A 24,265-nucleotide genomic window follows, 5' to 3' on the forward strand; every position below is an offset into this window, starting at 1 on the left:
AAGAAAAGTGAAGACACAGCTTGTTAATATGCAGGTTAAATATACAACAATGTAAACCGTAAATAAAAAAAATCAATTCAAGACCTGGGCAACCTAAGGCTTTCTAGATGTTGACATCCCAGTATAGTGTTAATCAATTGGCCATACTGAGCTGTTTCACAATCAGAGAGATGGTAGATGCCCAGCGTGTCTTGAAACCATTCAAGACATCCATTTCCATAACTGTGTGATATAATAAATAATATACTGCATATTAAAACACTTCACTACATAGGATGCAATCCAGAACATTTATAAACATCTCTGCAAATTCTCATTTAGGAATAGCTACTACAATAATGCTGGCTTAACAGAGGTGCGTGATGGATAGCACTACTGATGGCCAATAAGTGACCACCTACTGTTACCTTGAGGTAGATAACACATGCGTACCAAAATCTGCATTCTTCAGTTGCTGCTGGTATCATGTGTTTCAAGAAATGAACACAAAAAAAAAATCTAAAAAACGCAATGAACTAGATGAAAAATAAAGTCTGAAACTGACATTTTTATGAAAATATGTAATGTCTCACTGTGTTTACTTCAAGGCAATATCATTGGATTCTGAGAATGATAGCAATTGATTCGATTTAGACTTCATTTAGTGCATTTTTCCTGTCTCCACCTATGTTGCATTATTTTGTTGTTGTTTTTTTTTTTCTTTTCCTTGTGTGCAAATGCCATGCCAGTTTAAAATTAAAATGTAGAAAGTAATTCTAGATCATAAAAACAATGGTAAACAAAACTAAAATGTTAAATACGTACTAAAAATACATTTCAAGTAAGAAAAAGATGTTATGTAGAAAGGAATAAAGTAGAAAATAAAAAAAATATGACAATTGAGAAAAGATATGTAAAGAAATTTTTGAGTGTTTTAGTTCAGATGTTTCAGAATGCTGCTGTACGTTTTGCGGGGAATTTGTGGTGATGTTTTCATTACAGAAGGCGTCAATGTGGCTTGTATCGATTTAAGGGGCGAACCAAGAGGATTCTGAAATTGGGGAATACCAATACAATCCAGCTGCTTACTAAGAATGAAGTCTCCACTAAAACTCAAGATGTCTTCCTCACTCTCTTTACTCCCAAACTTTTCATCTTCTGTTGGCTCAGGATCTAACACTTCTGCCTCTTCTTTCTTACTAAATAAGTTATCTAAGTAACCTGTATAGGTATTTTCCTTTTCTACGTGATCATCTTTTCTTACTTCGCAACAAAACTGGTCTATAAGGAAACAGTCTTCACCACTTAAGATTGGACTGTCCCAAGAATTTTGGTTGAGAGCACCCAATTGTGCCAAGTTGGCCATTCCTTTCTCCTGTTTCTCTAGACTTACAGACTTTGATATTAAGGATTTGTATTCAAGTTGTGTGACAGAGCTATTCAAGTCGTTGAGTTTGTCAACACTGGAAGAATCATGCTGCAAACTGAGCTCAATGGTACCTGCTATAAAGGAATCAAAGTCAAATTCTTTACGCTTCTCCCTTTCTTTATCAACTAACTGCTGTGAAGCTTCCTGAAGAGCTATCTGAGCTTTCACCAGACCATTCCTTTCACATTTTGATTTGCCTTTTTTATCAGACCTCTCCTTACTTTGCTCTTTCCAGTTAGACAGATCTATGATTAGTTTTGGCTCATAATAATGATTCACTTCAGTCTCCCTCCAAACCAGATTATCTAGATAGGATGAGGACCTCATTTTGAAGTTACATGTATGACTACACTCCAAATCACAATATTTGTTCTCATGGTGAGTTGAATATTGCCAAGAAGGCTCAGCAGAAAAGTATGGGTCAAAAGCTGGATCTTCCAAATATTTTTCTCGATCTCCATCCATATATTTGCGAGGGTCAACCTGCACCTCTTCCTCATCACTTCCATCAGAGAGAGCCCTTGGATCACGTTGGACTTCATCACCTTCAAAATTATTGTGTATAGGCCACTCATGGTCTGAATACTCACTATCATGATATCTGAAATGACAAACAGAACCTTAGTATTTCTTCCATCCTTCAAGCAAGTGATGTCAGCAGCAATAAGCTTAGTGTTATCCATAGTATCCTTAGTAAAATAAACAGCTAAGTATTGATAGATGTACCTTTCCCAATTATAAACATGGCTCTGGTTGTCCTCCATCAGTAAAATATCATCAACCTCATCTTCAATATGGAATGGGTGGCTGGAAATTGGCTCATCCAATGGAAATGAATAGATGCTCATGTATGGGTGAGACAAAGCTTCTTCTGCCGTTAGTCGATCCATAGGACTAAATGTTAGAATTTGCTCCAGGAAATCTAGTGCTGTTAGGAGGAAAAAAAGAAAATACCCTTTACAAATGTCTTTTCCCCAGCAAGGTAAAAACATTTACATATTGAAAGAATTCATTTATTAACCATGTTGTGAACTTACCTTCGGGGCTGATGCCTGGGAGCAGCTGTGTCAGAGGAGTATGTGGCACAGACATATCCTTTTTTATATAGATTGGGATGACATTTAAAAGTTCTTGTCTATCTTCTTCATGTACAACAGGTATCGATTCTAAGATCAGCTGCATCTGCTCAAGTTCATGAGCACCTTTAGAAGCAAAGGGAATGCAGAATTACACAACGAAGTTACAAGCTGCTAAAAGCACTTGTATAAAGGACAGAAAGAATGCAGATATCGCGTTAAAAAAGGGGAAAAAATTACTTTGCAGTCAAAATATTTTCTAAGGCAGCAAAAGGGTATATATTTAGCACATTCCCATGAATAATGCATTGAACACATTTTTGTTTTAAAGGGTAGTGTGAACTGAGCCTAAGGCCATTATTTTGCATTAAATAAAAATAAATTCTCAGTTAAATTACTACTAACCTGCAAACAGAGTCTTTCCAGTCAGCATCTCAGCAAATATGCATCCAGCCGCCCACATGTCAATAGCTTTAGTGTAATTGTTGGGTGAAAGTAAAAGGCGAGGAGATCTGTACCATTTAGTGACAAGGCCTTCAGAAAGATGACCCTGAGGAGAAGAAACAAAGAAGGTGATAATCTCAACATTTCTAGTGAAACATTGCAGCTATTAGAAGTTCTGCTGAGAAATGAATGTCTCTTCTTCACTGCAAAGACTTCCCCACTGGCTAATGTACTACTGCTAGTTTGATGCTACAACCACAGGGCAGACTTTGTGAGACTGTGAGAAAGTGCAAAGGGGACAAAGGGGGAGATTTATCAAACATGGTGTAAAGTGAAACTGGCTCAGTTGCCCCTAGCAACCAATCAGATTCCACCTTTCATTTTCCAAAGAGTCTGTGAGGAATGAAGAGTGGAATCTGATTGGTTGCTAGGGGCAACTCAGCCAGTTTCACTTTACACCATGTTTGATAAATCTCCCCCAAAGCCTTTCCCAGTTTGGCCATTGAAACGTGTTGTTAACAATGCAAATATTTTGATAACGTCCTAATGACAGCCTTACAGAACGTCTGCTTAAGTAGCCTACACTAGTCAAAATTATCTTGGCGTCCATGTCAAATACTAGTCAGCGCTGTAGACTTTTTGGCTAAAAACACTAGTAGGCGATATATATATGGAGATGCGTCTATATGTTAACAAACTTGGCTGCTCTCAATTGTATATGTAACCTTCCATATTTGTTATGGTATATTTCTTATTTATATGTGTATTTCAGAAAGTTCTAAGGCGTTTATCATTGAATGAATCTATGGGATGAAGCTCGCAGACGTGGACAAGTCATATTCATGGTAGCTTGGAGGTGAATGTGAGGTCAGGCGACAAGCCAGTCAGCTGTTAGGAAACCTTATGTAACAGCTTCCTCCATTAACCATGAGAACTGGTCTGGGGTAAGAACCGTACAGACAATTCAGAAGCAGCAATTCTGATTAGGGAACAGAGAAGCAAACCTGCCACAAGTTAGGGTATGCATGAACCTGAATCATCATCACTTGAATGGCGCCACCTGGAGAAGGTGAATGCAGGTTAAGGACTGCCTGAAAACACTGCAACAGGCTGTATCTAGGTTTTCTAGGCAGTCCTCAGGCTGCATCCACCTTCTCCAGGCGGACGGATTCTAATGCTGATTGAGTGGATGGCCGTCATTTAATGGCAGATAAAAGCCATTATTTCAAAACAATGGTCGTTGTTTTAAAATAGCAGTAATTATTTGCCATTAAATGACGGCCATTTACTCAATTTTAACAGTGTGTGACCATAGCGTTTCTGTGTTTTCAGTCCACTCCTGGCTTTGGTTGCAAAATACTGAGCAAAAATACTGTGTGGGAACTTGGCCCAAAAGTGCAAACACCTATTAAGCCAGGAATTCCTCAAGACTGAATACAATTGAAGAGATATATCAGGCTGCAGTGCATAGCCGTTCCCGAGTTCACATTTAGTGACTAAAAACTTGGGTTCAGATTCACAAAAAAAAAAAAAAAGTCCTAAACCTGCAATGCCTAGTCATTAAACTGGAAATAATGGTATACAATTCACTATAAACGTAGGGTTATCATATAATTTATCCAGCCAGCATTAACCATGTCCCTAAACAGTGTGTTGTGTGCAAATCCCCATTGAGGTTATCCAGTAATTACGGTGCATAACAGGATGGACATGGTGCTCATAAGAAATCTCACAAGTCTCATTTGTTTGAAACTTGTTCTTACACAGATTTATTTAATAAAATCTGCAAGCTACAATCCTACAAAAATGCATCTCTTTAGTTTTCAGTGCACTAGATCATTGCTCGAGGCCACAAGTTCTTACTCACATGCAAGTTGTGGTTGGCCATGTTTTTTGCAAAAGTGCTGCACTTTAAGTTTCACAATACTGCAGCAAAATGCAAACAAAAAAACACACACACACACACAAACCAGCATGTGAATAAACCAGAAAGATTGTCTAAAGTCATTTCTTCATCTGGTGCCATGTCACCAAAAAGAACAGGAACAAGTCTAAATGTAGAGGCATCACTTGTATTTAGCTCCCAACAAGGCCTCCATACCACCAACTACATTTGACAGAACAGGTCAGCTCAATCCTAAAGTACGTCAGCTTGAGCCAACAATATAAGCACTCATACACTGTGTTAGGATATGTTCAGAGCTCCCCGCCGCAGAATCACATCTGCCTTGGTGTCACACAGTGTCTCTACGGTAGGACATGTAAATTCTTTGAGTAGAGAGCGATGGAAGCGGAGGCGCACAAGCCCTCCCATAGAGACACTGTGGGACACTGAGGCAGGTGTCTCAGAGTTTTGCTCAGTGTGAACAGGTCTTCAAAGAAAAAGTTTTAGGGTATAAACCCACACACCGTATAAGCAGCGTATTTACTGCTGCGATACGCAGCAAACACGCAGCAAATACGCAGCAAAAACGCAGCAGATTATATCTAAATAACTGAACACAGCATCAAATCTGTACCAACAAATCTGCTGCGTATTTGTTGCGTATCTGCTGTGTATAGGTGTGTGGGTTTGTACCCATAAGGTGTATTTCTATGGACCCCCAGACGGTATAAATAGGTGTTATAACACCACTCAGTTGTGCCACTAAAACCATATAATTACTTTGGTAAAGTTCTTAGAACCAATACAACATGGACTGGACATGTTTTCCTTATCATGTAACTCAAAGCATTCCCAAATACTTGCAGATTGGTGGGGCATTATTCTAATGAAGAGGCCATTGCTATTTGGGAATACTGCTGCCAGGAAGTATACTTTGTTCGCAACAATGTTTAGGTGGTTCTTCTGTCAAGAGGATTATGCTGCCTTAAATGAGAGAAGCATTAACTAGTGACATCGCTTACATAATTTTGTTCTGCTGATTGACAGGTGACTGCCTATATACAGCATGGATAGATAACTGCCAATCAGCAGCTGGTGGGCAGAGTTTTCTGGTGCTCATGAACATCCAGGACTACTGAGCTCATGCACATAATGGAAAGGACTCTCTCAGAATTAGCTGCACAGAACAGTGTGATACATCATTCTGTTCAGAATCTCCCATCACTTAAATAGGACAGCATACACCTATTGGCAGTCTCTTTAAATTACTTAATGGTCCAGTTCTGATGCTCATGTGTTGATTCAACAGTGGACAGGGTCAGCATAGGCAAGCCAACTGGTCTTTGGCTATACAGCCCTATAGACAAAAATCTGCATATTCTTTTATTCTTTCTATAACAACAAAATTTCTTTCACCATGTACAGTAATGGCTCCTGTTTGCCCATAGCTGTCACAGGTTGGCTAGCTATTATTCCTTAGACCACTTTTGCTAGGTACCAACCACGGCACACTGGGAATACACAATACCTGCCATTTTGGAAATGATCTGACCTTGTCATCTAGCCATCACAATCTCAGATGTTTATGCCTGCCCCTTTTTTGCTATTACTTTGACAGGTGCCATTTCATCAATGCTATTCACATTACTAGTCTGTGGTTTTATGTCTGATGGCTGTATACCCGCCAACCGAAATTAAACAGGATTCTACCACGTTTGCTAAATACAAGGGTTTGTCTGCATAAATATCACCATGCTATTGTAGTTTGCCATTACGTGTTACCTGTAAACAGAACACAGAACTAATCCACCAAATCTTTGTTTGATCCATATGATAATCTGTTTACATTGGTAACTTAGTGATAGCTGCCTAACTAGACTTGTTCCAATGAGACTTTAGAACTAAAATCTTTAGAACATAATTCAAAAGACCTAAACCTTTTCTTTGTTAATCTACAAAGCAATATATTCTTAGCGTGTCATACTTAGCTACACTATTACAAATGCACAGCATGCAGTCCACTTGTTTGTGCCGTCCTATCAACCCATTCATAACAAGTTCACAGATTACTCACCTTATGGGAGTAATGGGGATCCATAATACGTGCAAGACCAAAATCTCCAATCCTTACAACCAGGTCTTCGGTGTTAATGAACAGGTTTGCTGGCTTGAGATCTCTGTGTAGCACGTTAGCAGAGTGGATGTACTTAAGCCCACGTAACAGCTGGTACATGAATAGCCGGGCGTGCTCTTCACGTAGAGGGCCTTGCTCAAGGAGCTTTGAAAGATCGGTCTCCATGTACTCCTGAACAATGTAAACAGAGTTCAGCTCGGTTAGGGAGCTCACATCATCGGTTAGTTGGTTTCCATTGGGGCCGAGAATTTCATATACTTTAACAATGTTTTCATGATCGAGTCTCCGGATTATTTTGATCTCCCGCAGAGCATGTTTGACGCTCTGGGGATCTGTCAGCACAATTTTCTTCACAGCCACTCGCTTATCACAGTCATTGTCAACAGCAGAAAAAACTAAGCCATTGCCACCATAGCCAAGCGGTTTTAAGTCCATATAACGGGAGCCCAAATCAAACCCATGAATGTTCATGAGACTTTCAAACTTTTCAGCCATTTTGGCTACTTCGCTTTCTTCAGAAATTTTCAATCTTCTAGGATATTTCACAATAAACCGCTGCTAGCTTCTAAAGAAAAGGTTTCATACACCTTACAAAAAACTCTTCTTTAGAATGGTTTCCTCCAATTTTCAGAGCATATCAGCCTGCCAGGCCTGGTGGATCCCGCAAGCAGTAATGCTAAAGCTCAGTTTTGACTGTATAAAAATGACAGTATTCATAGTTCACGTAAGATGCAGCATTCCAGCAAACATCAACCAAAACACTCAATGGAAGTGAAACGGAATGAAATGACATACTATGCACACGCTTCTACTGTGCAAAACAAGTTAACATGAAACAAAAAGGTGAATAAATATGCAAGAAATAGGCTTCTATGAACATCCTCCTCACAGTGCAGATACATTCAGTGTTGAACTGGTCCTGAGCAGCGTCATTCTATGGTGCTGGTAAGCACTAGAAAAATTATTTGAGTTCTTCTATACAGTGCATCCGATGAAGAAAACGTGGCAGACTTAGAATGAAACAGGAGTGATTCTGTTAATGATCAGGTGGCTCCAGCTCACCACAATCACAATCAAAGCTGCTATCCATCTTATTCTCACCAACCCTGCAAGAGAAGGACAGTGACGTTAGCATCAAGTGTCACGGGGGGGGGGGGGAGTTTTATTTTCTATCAAGAGGTTAATATGGCTAAAAATAAACAACAACAAAGGGTGGAAAAAAAAACCAAAGCTCATAAAAAGAAGTTCATTGTCTGTTCATGTATCATAGGATAAGAATTCACCTGACTTACTGACATGTAATACTACACTTCTCCTACAGTGGGGAAGTCTGACTGGGTACAGCTTCTCTCTCTTGTTTAGGCTGCTTTTCCACATATGGGTCCAGAATCTAAATGCTGTGGAAACCATACCCCCAGCCAATGTGGCAGGGATGCCAATGTCTTCTGCAGCGTAGCCCCCACCAGATCCATCCAACGTGCTCAATGTAGTCTAAATGTATTTGATATATACTTTTTTCTGTGGGACTCAAGAGTGGTCCCCTATGCTTAAAGGGAACCTGTCACCCCCCGTGCCGGGGTGACAGGCTCCCGACCCCCCGTTAGAGACCCCCCGTTAGAGACCCGCTTCTGGATCCGGTCGGGTCCCGGAGATCTCAGCCGCTGCAGCCCGGCGCGCGCGCTGACAGATGAGTCCAACGCTCATAGAGAATGACTGAGCGCTGGACTCTCCTGTCATTCTCTATGGGTGTTGGACTCATCTCTCAGCGCGCGCGCCGGGCTGCAGCGGCTGAGATCTCCGGGACCCGACCGAATCCAGAAGCGGGACCCGGCGGGATGAGGTAAGTATAGGGGTCTCTAACGGGGGGTCGGGAGCCTGTCACCCCGGTACGGGGGGTGACAGGTTCCCTTTAAAGGGGTTATCAAGTGCTACAAAAACATGGCCACTTTCTTTCAGAGACAACACGACTAGTCTCCAGTTCAGGTGCGGTTTGCAATTAAGCTCCATTCACTTCAATGGAACTGAGCAGACAAACCCGGCCCAAGCTGGAGACAACAGTGGTGCTGTCTCCAGAAGAAAGTGGCCATGTACAAAAACATGGCCACTTTCCCCCTACTGTTGTCTCCAGTTCAGGTGCGGTTTGCAATTAAGCTCCATTTACTTCAATGGAACTGAGTTTCAAAACCCCACCCAAATTGGAGACAACAGTAGGGGGAAAGTGGCCATGTTTTTGTAGCGCTGCATAACCCCTTTAACTTTTAGGACTTTTTATACACCATGATTTTGCTCTAATTTTGACACATTCATTGGCATAAATGTTAAAATGGGATGCTGACGTTGGAATACTAGCATAGGCTCCAATGACTATAGTGGTGAGCATGTAGTCTGCTAGCATGTACGTTCACATCATCTCCCCACGTAAAGGTCTATTAAGTGGAGCCAAAAATGCCTTGCACACCAAAATAAATATGTTCATACACTAGATGACCTAAGCCACAGGCCATTAAAGTCAAATGTGTCTTGTACCAGTTCCCACAGATATGTAAACATGTAAAGTACCACTGTGGTATACACTCAAAAGTACCAAATGTATCTGTACTATGGCATATTGAATCCAATGGATCTGGTTTTCTGAAGAATAAGATAGTATGGAACCTCTTGGATGTGGCTCATGTGACTTTTCTATTCACCCAACACGTGTGTCATCCAGCAGTCAAGGAGACAGAACAGGGTGCATGCAGATCTAGTGAAGCCATTTCATTTGGTAAATATGTAGCATTGCCCACATGGCCATTTCGGCCTATAGGGCAACACATGGGATATGAGATGCAAAAGATTTGGTTTGTCACATCTGACACCTGGAAGAGTGCAGGTCCCTGGGACACATGTAACCCCAGCATCTAGGGGTGGTTACCCACTTTTATCATAGCAAACACATATCACTGATATGATGCACAATAGCTGAACACTCAGCAAATACATAAAATAGTTTTAATAAAAAATGGAAGATAAGATTTATCATGAATAAATGTGTATGAGTTAGAGAACTGTAAGAAAGGTGGGTAATAGTAAGACAAGGAAAGCCATTGTTGTATCCTCCATGTCTGGCAGAGCACACGGCTCCTCATAGAGAACAATAGGCAGCAGGCCCTGCGGTACAGGTGGCCCCGGCAACATGGCGCCCTCCAGGCCGCGGACCCTGCAGTACAGGTGGCCCCGGCAACATGGCGCCCCCCAGTTCGCGGACCCCTCACACTACACAGCTCCGTCCCCATTGATGAGCGCAGCTGGGGGCGGTGACGTCACTGATGACGCACCAGTCTGGCCAATCTGCAGGGAAATCCCGTATCAGCTGTGCATTGTCTCCGGCGGGGGAGTGAAGCCGCAGGTGGTCGGACATGATGGGGGTTGTAGTTACAGAGATGACGGCATATTGCTGACACACAGTGTAGTAGTCACCGGGCTCCACGCAGCAGGCGCTCGGGTGAGTCATCCCCACACAGCCCCGTCCCGCACCACCCACCGCCGGATACACAGGACAATGGCAGCCGCTCAACTGACTCATAGACACTGGGGCCGGCTATAGCGAGCGTGCAGACACATGCGGCTATATTATAGCCCGGAACATCACCTGACCGCATTGTGAGCCGGCCGGCAGGGGGAGGGCAGCACAGGGCGCCCCATTGGCCGCACGCCCCGCAGCCTCCTCCCCGCTGCCGCCAGCTATGCCGGTACACGTCAGTCACACTGTACGGGGGGCGCGATTCACAACGACCACTACGCCACACTCCACGGCCCCTCACAGCCCCACTACGCACTCTGCGTCACGCATAGCACGGCGGCTCCTTACCGCACACTGAAGGCGGCTACGTGGAAGGAGACGCGGCGTGTAACTGAAGTACGGGGGCACACTACCGTATATCAGCCCCGTATACAGGACTATACGGAGAGGGAAGGACAACGGCAATCATAAGGCAACCACACGAGTGGCCGTGAAGGTTACAGCCATAGCCATGTCCCGGAGAGCCTCCCGGTGTATGGGGTGAGGGGAGGAGGCGGCGGGGTGAGGAGACGAGCAGGGTCCCATTGTTGAGTTGCCGCGGACATGGCTGTCCTCACACAATGGAGCCCCGGCTCCCGCTGTCACTGCTCGGCGGAGGGATACTCACAGCTCTCGTATGTGTCATATGGAGGGAGGATAGGCACCGGGGATGAGGCTCGGGGACTCCGCTCAGCTGCTCCGCTCTCCCTGCGTCTTCTCGCTTGTTCTTTGCCGCAGTCGCCATGTACTCGGACTGACTGCTGAGGGCGGAGACTCGCAGACACCCGATCTGCCGCCTACTGCGTCACCCGGAACGCCCCCTGCAGGCGACCGCGTCACACAGGCGGGAGAATTCAAAAGTCTCTGCGCGTATGGGAGCAGCACCGGGCACCGCCGAGGGAGGGCGCTGTGCTGGGTACACCGGGACCCGTACACCGAGCACTACAGCGTGATAACCAAGGCTGGGCCTTACCTACTGCACTACAGGCACAGGATACCAGGAGATGTACAGGGCAATGCCACACCATCAGGAGAGGGGCTGCACTACAGGCACAGGATACCAGGGGATGTACAGGGCAGTACCACACCATCAGGAGAGGGGCTGCACTACAGGCACAGGATACCAGGGGATGTACAGGGCAGTGCCACACCATCATCCATCAGGAGAGGGGCTGCACTACAGGCACAGGATACCAGGGGATGTACAGGGCAGTGCCACACCACCATCCATCAGGAGAGGGGCTGCACTACAGGCACAGGATACCAGGGGATGTACAGGGCAGTACCACACCATCAGGAGAGGGGCTGCACTACAGGCACAGGATACCAGGGGATGTACAGGGCAGTGCCACACCATCATCCATCAGGAGAGGGGCTGCACTACAGGCACAGGATACCAGGGGATGTACAGGGCAGTGCCACACCATCAGGAGAGGGACTGCACTACAGGCACAGGATACCAGGGGATGTACAGGGCAGTACCACACCATCAGGAGAGGGGCTGCACTACAGGCACAGGATACCAGGGGATGTACAGGGCAGTGCCACACCATCATCCATCAGGAGAGGGACTGCACTACAGGCACAGGATACCAGGGGATGTACAGGGCAGTGCCACACCATCACCCATCAGGAAAGGGGCTGCACTACAGGCACAGGATACCAGGGGATGTACAGGGCAAAGCCACACCATCACCCATCAGGAGAGGGGCTGCACTACAGGCACAGGATACCAGGGGATGTACAGGGCAGTGCCACACCACCATCCATCAGGAGAGGGGCTGCACTACAGGCACAGGATACCAGGGGATGTACAGGGCAGTGCCACACCATCCATCAGGAGAGGGACTGCACTACAGGCACAGGATACCAAGGGGTGTACAGGGCAGTGCCACACCATCATCCATCAGGAGAGGGGCTGCACTACAGGCACAGGATACCAGGGGATGTACAGGGCAGTGCCACACCACCATCCATCAGGAGAGGGGCTGCACTACAGGCACAGGATACCAGGGGATGTACAGGGCAGTGCCACACCATCCATCAGGAGAGGGGCTGCACTACAGGCACAGGATACCAGGGGGTGTACAGGGCAGTGCCACACCATCATCCATCAGGAGAGGGGCTGCACTACAGGCACAGGATACCAGGGGATGTACAGGGCAGTGCCACACCATCCATCAGGAGAGGGGCTGCACTACAGGCACAGGATACCAGGGGATGTACAGGGCAGTGCCACACCATCACCCATCAGGAAAGGGGCTGCACTACAGGCACAGGATACCAGGGGATGTACAGGGCAGTGCCACACCATCACCCATCAGGAGAGGGGCTGCACTACAGGCACAGGATACCAGGGGATGTACAGGGCAGTGCCACACCATCACCCATCAGGAGAGGGGCTGCACTACAGGCACAGGATACCAGGGGATGTACAGGGCAGTGCCACACCATCACCCATCAGGAGAGGGGCTGCACTACAGGCACAGGATACCAGGGGGTGTACAGGGCAGTGCCACACCATCCATCAGGAGAGGGGCTGCACTACAGGCACAGGATACCAGGAGATGTACAGGGCAGTGCCACACCATCCATCAGGAGAGGGGCTGCACTACAGGCACAGGATACCAGGGGATGTACAGGGCAGTGCCACACCATCACCCATCAGGAGAGGGGCTGCACTACAGGCACAGGATACCAGGAGATGTACAGGGCAGTGCCACACCATCCATCAGGAGAGGGGCTGCACTACAGGCACAGGATACCAGGGGATGTACAGGGCAGTGCCACACCATCACCCATCAGGAGAGGGGCTGCACTACAGGCACAGGATACCAGGGCATGTGCAGGGCAGTGCCACACCATCATCCATCAGGAGAGGGGCTGCACTACAGGCACAAGATACCAGGGGGTGTACAGGGCAGTGCCACACCATCACCCATCAGGAGAGGGGCTGCACTACAGGCACAGGATACCAGGGGGTGTACAGGGCAATGCCACACCATCAGGAGAGGGGCTGCACTACAGGCACAGGATACCAAGGGGTGTACAGGGCAGTGCCACACCATCATCCATCAGGAGAGGGGCTGCACTACAGGCACAGGATACCAGGGGATGTACAGGGCAGTGCCACACCATCATCCATCAGGAGAGGGGCTGCACTACAGGCACAGAATACCAAGGGGTGTACAGGGCAGTGCCACACCATCAGGAGAGGGGCTGCACTACAGGCACAGGATACCAGGGGGTGTGCAGGGCAGTGCCACACCATCATCCATCAGGAGAGGGGCTGCACTACAGGCACAGGATACCAGGGGGTGTGCAGGGCAGTGCCACACCATCATCCATCAGGAGAGGGGCTGCACTACAGGCACAGGGTACCAGGGGGTGTACAGGGCAGTGCCACACCATCAGGAGAGGGGCTGCACTACAGGCACAGGATACCAGGGCATGTGCAGGGCAGTGCCACACCATCATCCATCAGGAGAGGGGCTGCACTACAGGCACAGGATACCAGGGGGTGTACAGGGCAATGCCACACCATCATCCATCAGGAGAGGGGCTGCACTAACGGGAACAGGATACCAGGGGGTGTACAGGGCAGTGCCACACCATCATCCATCAGGAGAGGGGCTGCACTACAGGCACAAGATACCAGGGGATGTACAGGGCAGTGCCACACCATCATCCATCGGGAGAGGGGCTGCACTACAGGCACATGATACCAGGGGATGTACAGGGCAGTGCCACACCATCAGGAGAGGGGCTGCACTACAGGCACAGGATATCAGGGGATGTACAGGGCAGCACCACACCATCATCCATCAGGAGAGGGGCTGCACTACAGGCACAGGATACCAGGGGATGTACAGGGCAGTGCCACACCATCATCCATCAGGAGAGGGGCTGCACTACAGGCACAGGATACCAGGGGATGTACAGGGCAGTGCCACACCATCACCCATCATGACAGGGGCTGCACTACAGGCACAGGGTACCAGGGGATGTACAGGGCAGTGCCACACCATCATCCATCAGGACAGGGGCTGCACTACAGGCACAGGGTACCAGGGGATGTACAGGGCAGTGCCACACCATCATCCATCAGGAGAGGGGCTGCACTAACGGGAACAGGATCCCAGGGGATGTACAGGGCAGTTCCACACCATCAGAAGAGGGGCTGCACTCCGGCCACTGCCACCCTCGGGCAAGAATGGGGCAAATATTACTAAAGGGGTTTCAAGGTTTTCCATATTAGGTTCAGGGTTCTGTAAAAAATAAAAGAAGCAACCAAGGCTCTCAGTCATACTGAGATGTGAAACTGTAGACCTCAACACACCCATCACCTCCAGGTGCCTTCACACAGAGAGATTTATCTGACTGATTATTGAAGCCAAAGCCAGGAATGGATTTGAAGAGGAGAAATCTGTCTTTCCTATATGACCTGTTCCCTGTTCATAGTTTGTTCCTGGCTTTGGCTTCAATGATCTGTCAGATAAATCTCTCTGTGTAAAGGCAGCCTTAGCAGCATGGGTGAGAGGCGCCCCTGCCTGGTGTACACCAATAACCCTTCCAACCCTTTTTTAGGGTGCCTTCACGCCTACTGTATCGCAGTAGAAAATCCGCAGCAGATCCGCAGCGGATGTAACTAAATGAATGAACACAGCACTAAATCCGCACTTACAAATCTGCTGCGGATCCGCAGCGGATTTGACAGTGCGTATTTAATGCTGTGTTCATTTAGTTAAATCTGCTGCGGATCCGCAGCGGATTTTCTACTGCGATACGGTAGGTGTGAAGGCACCCTTAAGCGTTTTTGACTTTGTATGAATGCTCTTTTTTGTTTAGGCATTTTTCTGTGCCAATTTTTTTTTCTCTCTGCTATCACATGACCCAGCTGCTGGACCACAAAAGGTGATAAAAACGCCAAATGCACAGCAATGGTGTTAGAGACAACCAGAAGAATCCCATTGACGTCTGTGGGAGAAAAAAATTGCTGCACCCTCACAAACACCAAAGAGGAGAGAGAAACACCACACCAAAAAAACAGATCATAAACTTCCAATGACTTCCAGCTAATATCTGGCCGCTGGTGTTTTTCCAGTGTGAAGCCAGCCATAATGAGGTTTATCACCAGGGATATACGCTACAATACCGAGACCCCCCCTCCCCCCAAATAAATAAAATCAACATGCTTGTAATAAACTGATACTGTCAGGAAGATGTTACAGGAAGCATTCTGCTTTCCTCTTCAGCTCCAGATACTTTGTATATAAAGTACAGTCTAATGCTGGGTTTACACGGAGCGATTATCGGGCGAATTTTCGCGATGCCGATCGAATTCGAACGATAATCGTACGTGTAAACGCGGCGAACGATCGAAAAATCGTTAATTTTGATCTTTTAACAGGTTCTTAAATCGTCGTTCGCAAAACATTCGCCGATCGTTCCGTGTAAACAGTCGTTCACTGATTTTCCCTATGTGTGAGATAGGCTTAAGCGATCGCAAAACTAATTTTCTGTACGATATATCGTACAGTCTAAACGCTGATCATTATAAAAAAAAAAAATCGTTACTTCAAAATCGTTAATCGTACGATGGGGCAAATTATCGCTCCGTGTAAACCCAGCAATAGTCACACTAGTATTCCACTAAGAATCTGCCAGACACGTATGCCTCACCACTTCAGACACCTGAAGGTCCTCTGTCATCCTTGAAAGGGTGTCAATGAACCTGGCACAAGCCCAAAAATCTAAGGAAGTTATTGTGTGAGGAGCTGTGGTGTTACAGAAGAAGCCAAGTGTATGAGTCAACGCGTCTACAAAGCAGCCACTGTAGGCAAAGCAGCTCCGTGTATGAGGTGTATCATGGCAACCCCTTAGGGAGAAGTTAAATAAAACATGATGGACGTGCTTGGATCAGAAGATCTTTGTCTACGTTATTGTACGATAAACATACGCTATATTATCTGATTAGCCATAACATTAAAAACACATAACTGATACTGTATAGGTTTTCATCATCCTACCAAAAAAAGGTCTGATTCATTGAAGCCTGGACCCCATAAGACCTTAGAAGAGGTCCCGCGGTATCTGACACCAAAATAAACCAGAAAACAATGCTTAAAGGGTCTGGCAGGTCCTCCGGGGGTGTGACTAGCTCTCCCAGCATATCCCACAGATGCTCAATCAGATTGGATTCTAGGGGGGGTTGGAGGCCAATTCAACAGCTTAAACTATTAGCATACTAAATAGCATAATGGTGAATTGTAGTTCTCAGTTCATTCCAATCCTGTTATATTACTTGAGTATACATGGAGGGTATATATTTAACTGGTGTAAAATGTTGTGTCACATGGCCTGGGTTTCAGCCTGCCAGTTTTACTAGCACCTATAAAGATAGCACTGTTGCTTTAGTATTGTTTTTACTTGTTGCCAGACAGGAATAGAACCTGGATGTTGTAGTGGAGGGTAACTCTTCTAGTTAATTGCTGTTTACATTAACAATGACAATGAAATGTGATACCCTTTGTGTTCCGTCTTACATCTTTACTGCTGTTAACTGTTTTGGGTTTGTCTTGGTGACATGGTTGCATGATCAAAGCAACTCAGGATCTCTGCACAATAGAGGTGCCAATACTCCTTTAGTAGGTGTCAGACGATTGTTTACATGGCCAACAGCTGTCTCTTCTTATCCCCCCCATACACTTGAATGTTAAACTTGGCAGATATGTTTCTGTATTCTGAATTGGGAGGTAAGCCACTGTCAGGCAGATTTGGTGGTGGCTTACCATGACAACAAAAAGGTCTGGCAGTTGGACGGTCCAGTTGTTTGGTGCCCACGCTACAGTGAAAACAAAGCTGGAAGCAATTGACTCTGTTCCCTGTGTAGTGGCAGCACCAGGGTACTGCAGTCTCAACTTCTATTAAAGTGAATAGGAGGCAATGCTGCAGTGTATCATCATTGCCACTACACTGAGAAAAGAGCCAACTCTTTCCGGCCTTGTTCTTACTGTAGGGTGGGCACCAATCAGCAGCCTGCTGATCAACTGTTGATGAACTGTTGCCTATACTGTGGACAGGTTATCAATGGTTTTACCTTGCAAAGCCTATTTAACACCAGTGTCTGAGACAATGGCCTTAAAGCGACTCTGTACCCACAATCTGACCCCCCAAACCCCTTGTACCATCAGATAGCTGCTTTTAATCCAAGATCTGTCCTGGGGTCCGTTCGACAGGTGATGCAGTTATTGTTTTAAAAACAACTTTTAATCCTACAGCATTGTGTCTAATGGTCGGGGCTTACATTTGTATATGCATTAGGCTGGCACACCTCTCCTTCCCTCCTCCCCGCCCTCCTCAGAATTAGGAATGATCCAGGAACATTTGAGCTTTGCACAGGTGTCTTAATGATCCAGACCATGTTCATTATGCACACAGGTGGGGAATAGGAAGCAATCTGCCTGGAGCATTCCTAATGCTGAGGAGGGTGGGGAGGAAGGACAGAGAGGTTGTGCCAGCCTAATGCATATACAAATGTAAGCCCCGGCTGTTAGACACAGCGCTGCAAGTTTAAAAGCTGTTTTTAAAACAATAACTGCATCACCTGCCGAACGGACCCCAGGACAGATCTTGGTTTAAAAGCAGCTATCCGAAGGTACAAGTGGTTTGGGGGGACAGATTGTGGGTACAGAGTCACTTTAAAGGGTTTATCCAATGTATTAGTTGCAGTTGGTATGGTTAGGGCTTACCTATCTGCTCAATACATTTTAGCTGGCAAACTTGCATTCCCATGATCTCGGTAGAGCCGTTCCCTGAAATGTTAAACATGATAACTTGTGGTTATAGTGCAGCTTGGTGCTTGCTGTTCTGCACTACAACTACTGGCATGCCTAGCTCCTCAGCTTCATTCCCTCATCAACTCTTACACGGGACAGGCCCTATTACACGGGATGTTTATCGTGAGAAAAACCGTTATAACGTTCTAATTTAAACAATAATTGTCCTGTGTAATTGCAGACAACGATCGAAAAATCATCGTTAATCGTTCGCTAATCATTGGCTGTAATTCCACATTTGTTCGCTGTAATTCCATGTTTGTTCACTAATTGTTCAGTGTAATTGCACATCATCCACTCTTTTGCTGGGATCAGATGGAGTAAACGATCGTCGTAGTGTTTATTTTAAAAATCGTAACTAACGATTATCATTCTGTGTAATATGGTGAGCAATTTCAGGGTAACGATAATCTCGTTTGCGATTGTTTGTCGTTAGTCGGTAATTGTTAAAAATCGCTATTCTCATGAAATCCTATTCTCCTGAGTGTCCTACCCTCCTTCTTGCCGATTTTCTTTTCTCACAGCATTACGTACCAAGATCTTACCCATAACACTGTGAGTGACCTGCTGTAATAAGGATGCATCCTCTAATTGGCCAGGAGTCACCAAGTAGGCCCGCACACGCATGACACATCACACAATAAAGATGGCTGTGGTGCTGGCTACAGTGATAACCCAGCCCCATGAACTGACAAAAGAAACAGACAGAAAAAAACTGAAACTATGCAGCTTTTCAGTGTATCAAGGGTAGTTAAAGTGACAGAATGGGACTGTTTCTATGCATAACTTTGCAACAGGAAATAAAGAGGGATAAATGTATATCACCGAAGTATCCCTTTAATATATTCCACCCCTCCCCCATTTCCTCACGACAGTACTGTGTACTTGGAAAACTCTACATAAAGGGAAATGTCATGAATGTTCCTGTTGGGACCTTGGCGCAGTCTTCAGTTCGCAAGATACGACCGAAACTGCGCTTTTGGCCATGATTCTTCACTTTTATGTTTGTATTACATTCATGTCTGAACCTGGTCTGAACACGGTCTTATTCCAGCCCTTGCTTGGTGGTGATTAGCAGGGTTCCACCACACCCGTGTCCACCTGAGTAGCTCTCTGGCAGGTTCAGAGTTATGGTCCTTTTACACGGACTGATTATCGTTCGAATTTGCACAATAACGATCGAATTCAAACGATAATCGTACGTGTGAACGCTGCAAACGATGAGCGAGAAATCGTTCATTTTGATCTTTCAACATGTTCTCAAATTATCGTTGGTTGTTCGCAAAAAATTCGCAGATCGTTCTGTGTAAACATTCTTTCAACGATTTGACCTATGTTTGAGATAGGCTTAAGCGATCGCATAACGATTTTTCCGTACGATGTATCGTTCCGTCTAAACGCTGATGGTTATAAAAAAAACATTGTTCATTCAAAATCGTTAATTGTGCGATTGGGCGAATTATCGCTCCGTGTAAAAGGACCATATGGCTTTCTTGCTCTGGTTTCTCTGTGATTGAGGGTTCTTATAGCCAGTCAGTTTCCTTGTTGTCAGCTGTGTATGCTCTGCAGTCAGGAGGCTGCTCCAGTGGGATTCTGGACCGGGCTCTGGTCATTCTCAGTATCACAGTTCATTGCTGGTTATTCAGGATAGCTTCCCTGTTCTGCATTCCAGCTCTGCCTGCATTTATCTGTGTTACCTCTGGTTTTCTGTCCCTTGCTTTGTATTCTGACCATCCTTGCCTGCCACCTGCCATGACCTTTTGCCTCACTTTTGACTTCTCTTCTGTTTGGTGATTCTGTACTTTGCTGCCCGCTTGTTATTACCCTGACTGTCAACCATGCATTATTGTGTTTGTTCGTCTTGTTTTGTCTTTTTGTTTCACTAATATAGGCCAGGGACCACCGCCCAGTTGCCCGCTGCCACCTTCAGGGCAGATAGTGGCAAGTAGGCAGGGACAGTGGGCAGGGCTTAGCTTAGGGCTTACTGTCTCTGTTTGTTTGGTGCGACTGGTCCTGACAGAAAATGTCTCCTCATTTTATATTGCAGCCAACATGGTTATGAGCTGATTTCTGTAGGTTGAGCTCCTAAACCCCACAGTTATTAGCTGATTTAGCTAGGAGAAGTCTTCTCTGGCCAGGTATTTTATAGCATTACATGATGGCATGGATCTGCCAGAGCTGTTGGTCGTGGCTCATGGATTTGGGTTTATGGCACATGAACAGGCCTTGGTTCCATGGGAAAATATCTATCAAAACAGTTTTTAGAAATGTAAAATTTTTCACTGGATTTAGAGACCACAAGCTACTAGAAATGATTGAACGTCACATTTGAATGAAGGATGTGTAGGTTGAAGCCATTGCTCTTTTTTGCCTCATAACAGGTTAAGCTGTGAGAGCAGCAGTGACGGTGGAGAGCTCCAGGCATTCTTTTGTTTGGGATACAGACCTCTATGTGGCACATTTTTCTAACCTTGGTCCAATCTCCTTAGACTCTGCTGAGTTTGTTTATGTCACTGTTATGAAATAAGCCACATAAGAGGCTTTGTTTCTATAATGGATGGTATGTTTCTGGAGTAATCAAGGAAGTAGCATTCCCTATAGAATAGCTTGGAAGCAGCCAACTCATATTCACTACATTCCTGTTATCGCTTTTCTGTAATAGTTCTCTGATTAGGAACACATTAGAGATCCTTTTACACCAAGGCATCTGTAACATTACTCTAAAACATTGTGGGACACTTCTTCATCTTAGCAACTGAAAATTTTAAACCATTGACAAATACTGAAAATACAAGATGTTTCTCCTACTATTGGATAGTCAGAATTACAGTAACATACATTTCTGCCATTTATGAATAAGTTTGATTAGCAGAGATGTAAACAAATAGGTGGCACAGATTTACAGGATGCAAATGTGATTTAGATGCATTAAGAGGGTACTCCAGAGAAAAAAAAATTGTCGTCAAATTAAGGGGGTGTCCGAAAGTTATACATATTTAAAAGTTACTTCCATTTTAAAAAACACAAGTCTTTCAGTACTAATCAGCTGCTGTATGTCCTGCAGGAAGTGGTGTTTTCTTTCCAGTCTGACACAGTGCTCTCTGCTGCCACCTACGTTAGTGTCAAGAACTGTCTCGAGAAGTAGGAAATCCCCATAGAAAATCTCTTCTGCTCTAGACAATTCCTGTCATGGACAGAGGTGATAGCAGAGATCACTGTGTCAGATTGGAAAGAATACACCACTTTTTTTTTTACTGTGGAGTACCTCTTTAAGTGTGATGGTATAACTTTTTAAATATTGTGGCTGTGTTTCCTTTACAATTTCCTACAGTTTAGCTACTACTTAGAGAAACATAAGATAAATCTGTCAGAAGGACATTTTGCTTCTCTCAGTGTTTAAAAAAATGGTTGGGGGAGGCTGTGTTACATAGTAGCTTAAAGTAAGTACAGAAAGAAGATAAACCTGGGAGGGCAGTCCATACGGGCTGTAAATATGAAGAAAAGTACACAAAAGTTTGTGCCTTGCTGCCCACAAATCGCTAGGGAAACTGGTTTTGTTAAACTGTAATATATGACACTTTAAAGGGTGGCAAACAATTGGTATACAACTATCCATACATAGAACAAAGGACTAGGTGGCTAGGACCCATCCTTACTAGCAGCTTTCCTTAAAACCATCCTGAATTTGTATTGTAAAGTTCAACTTACAGAAACTCAGGTACTGTAAATTAAAGTTTAAAAAACAAACAAACAAGAAAAAAACAACCTTCAGGCAAATTGTAGCTCAATTTGCTTAAGTGGAAATTTTCCTGACCTTAAAAATAAAATTGTTCCTGGCCTGCTGAGAACCTCAACTCTGTTTTGGAGAGACTGCCATAAATAAGTGGCAACAGAGTGGTCAGCCAGGTAGATCCTCAGGAATGTGCTGCTTTTCGATTTCACTGGCCCCTTTACAGGGATCTTTGCAGGATTTTGTCAAAAGGGAAAATTAATGGAATTTGTAGGAAGTAAACACTGATCAAAAATTTCCTTGACATAATAGCACAACCAAGCTAAAAATGAGACAGAATTGATCTGTCTTTCAGAGTGAATTAAAGTTTTCAGATGAAGGAAAGAAGCCTTATAAGGGGTAAAAAAAGCACTTCTTTTCTGATAAGATATATTACAAAGGTTCTTAGGGCCCTATTCCACCGGACGATTATCGTTCAGATTATTGTTAAATCATTCGAATCTAAACGATAATCGTTCAGTTAAAATGCAGTTAACGATTAACGACCAAACGAGAAATCGTTGATCTCCTTATAAGACCTGTACCTATTTTTATCGTTGCTCGTTCGCAAATCGTTTGCATTGAATAAGACGTCGTTCGGTTGTTCGCAGTAGATGGGAACGCAGTAGCGAAGAAATAGCAAAGAAAAAACGATCGCAAATAGTGGTCGTTTGAGATCGTTAATGATTATGCAAATGATAATCGTCCGGTGGAATAGGACCCTTATATTCCCTTGTGCTTCTTTTTCGTTCTCATCTGCTCTGGGGGACATTGAACAGGGCCCTGGAACCAACTAGCACCTGGACTTTTTGTAATCTGCTTGAGTCCAATTGTTTGGCATTTGACTCCCGGTGGCTGACGAAGTTGGATGCAACCCTGGAAAGCAAATATGGATATAGCCTATGGCTGGATCCATGTTTCCTAGACTCCCTAGGGCTGCGTCCAACTTAGCCAGCCACCGGGAGTCAAATGCCAAACAATTAGACTCGAGCATGCATGAGTCACGCTCATCTCTAATAAAGAACATAATACTATATGATATCAAAAAGCTCTGCACTCCTAATGTGCTCTCTATGTATAATGATCAGAGTAATTCAGTCTGTGCTGAATTTCATATCTCCTCTAATGTTTTTAATTTTAAGTAACCTCAGATCGCTGTCCTGGACAAATGTCTGTGCTCCAAGGAAACAGGAAATTCTGTAAATGTTTCTGTCTGAGCTTAAATGTGGGTCACATAGCAGGTGGCTTCTACTATTTGGAGATGGGGGAGGAACTAACAAGCTCCTCAGACTGTAAGCGTGATGAATCAGGACTTAGTCTATATATATATATATATATATATATATATATATATATATATATATATATAACATATAACTGCACAATAAGCTGGACATATAATAGTAAACTTGTTTAATATAAAATAGATGACAGAAAATTATGGTAAATACACATTTTATTCCCGAATGATGTGCAACATTTTTAAGAGTCATCATCTCTGACTGTGTTAATCAGAAGCCCTTTTTTAAGGGAGATTACATGGCTTAAATGGCTTTTTGTTCATACAGACCTGCCGATGAAAAAATAATGTAGCGCATATCCTGTATCAACAAGCCATGAGTATGGAAAAAAGGCTGCTTTCTAAGTAGCAGTAAACCCTAAGCATTTTAGGACCAAGTCTGCTACATATAGTATGGCCAATTTTGCATATTTTATTATGCATATTTTAAAATTATCCTCAAATCATATAGTTTCCATTCTCACCCCTTAGCCTAAAACTAAACTGAGACTTCATGTTCTATCCTTGATCATAAAGAGGAGGCTGCTGTAAAGTGATTTACACAGCATTACAGTCTCAGGTGAAAATAACATCTCCCTGTGGAATGACCTCTTTAAAGATTACAGTGTATGTGTCCGGATATATGGGACCACTAAAACAAAGAACAGGTGCAACCCTAACCAGGGGCGGATTAACTTTACCATAGGCCCCGGGCTGTTTACCAAGCTTGGGCCCCCCCAACCCACTGTAACTATGGCAGCACTAGCGTGGTGTTCATAGTACAAGATAGATAATGTCATGATGCCCTGATTTGTGCAAAATTGCTGTAAAAAAGAAGCAATCTTTTGCAAATCATGGCAGAACTATAGCCAGGAGACAATACACCACTGA

The 24,265-nt window shown here is 44.7% G+C and overlaps 1 protein-coding gene across 2 annotated transcripts in view; it reads right to left on the reverse strand.

Moving 5' to 3' along the window:
• Positions 1 to 206: 206 nt before the first annotated feature.
• Positions 207 to 24,265, reverse strand: part of MAPK6 (mitogen-activated protein kinase 6) — a 28,106-nt gene continuing 4,047 nt past the window's right edge. Inside the window, exons 1-6 of one of the 2 annotated variants that reach the window (XM_069982835.1) lie at positions 11,117 to 11,294; positions 6,888 to 8,053; positions 2,890 to 3,034; positions 2,446 to 2,610; positions 2,135 to 2,336; positions 207 to 2,009 (exon numbers count right to left, since the gene is read on the reverse strand). In XM_069982835.1, the coding sequence (XP_069838936.1) occupies positions 914 to 2,009; positions 2,135 to 2,336; positions 2,446 to 2,610; positions 2,890 to 3,034; positions 6,888 to 7,442 (2,163 nt within the window). In that variant the 5' untranslated portion in view covers positions 7,443 to 8,053; positions 11,117 to 11,294 and the 3' untranslated portion in view covers positions 207 to 913. Of the gene's footprint in view, positions 2,010 to 2,134; positions 2,337 to 2,445; positions 2,611 to 2,889; positions 3,035 to 6,887; positions 8,054 to 11,116; positions 11,295 to 24,265 lie in introns of those variants that run through there. The other variant, XM_069982844.1, reaches the window with a different exon arrangement.

This window comes from Dendropsophus ebraccatus, chromosome 1, assembly GCF_027789765.1.
Source record: "Dendropsophus ebraccatus isolate aDenEbr1 chromosome 1, aDenEbr1.pat, whole genome shotgun sequence".
In the NCBI taxonomy this organism is placed as follows: domain Eukaryota; kingdom Metazoa; phylum Chordata; class Amphibia; order Anura; family Hylidae; genus Dendropsophus; species Dendropsophus ebraccatus.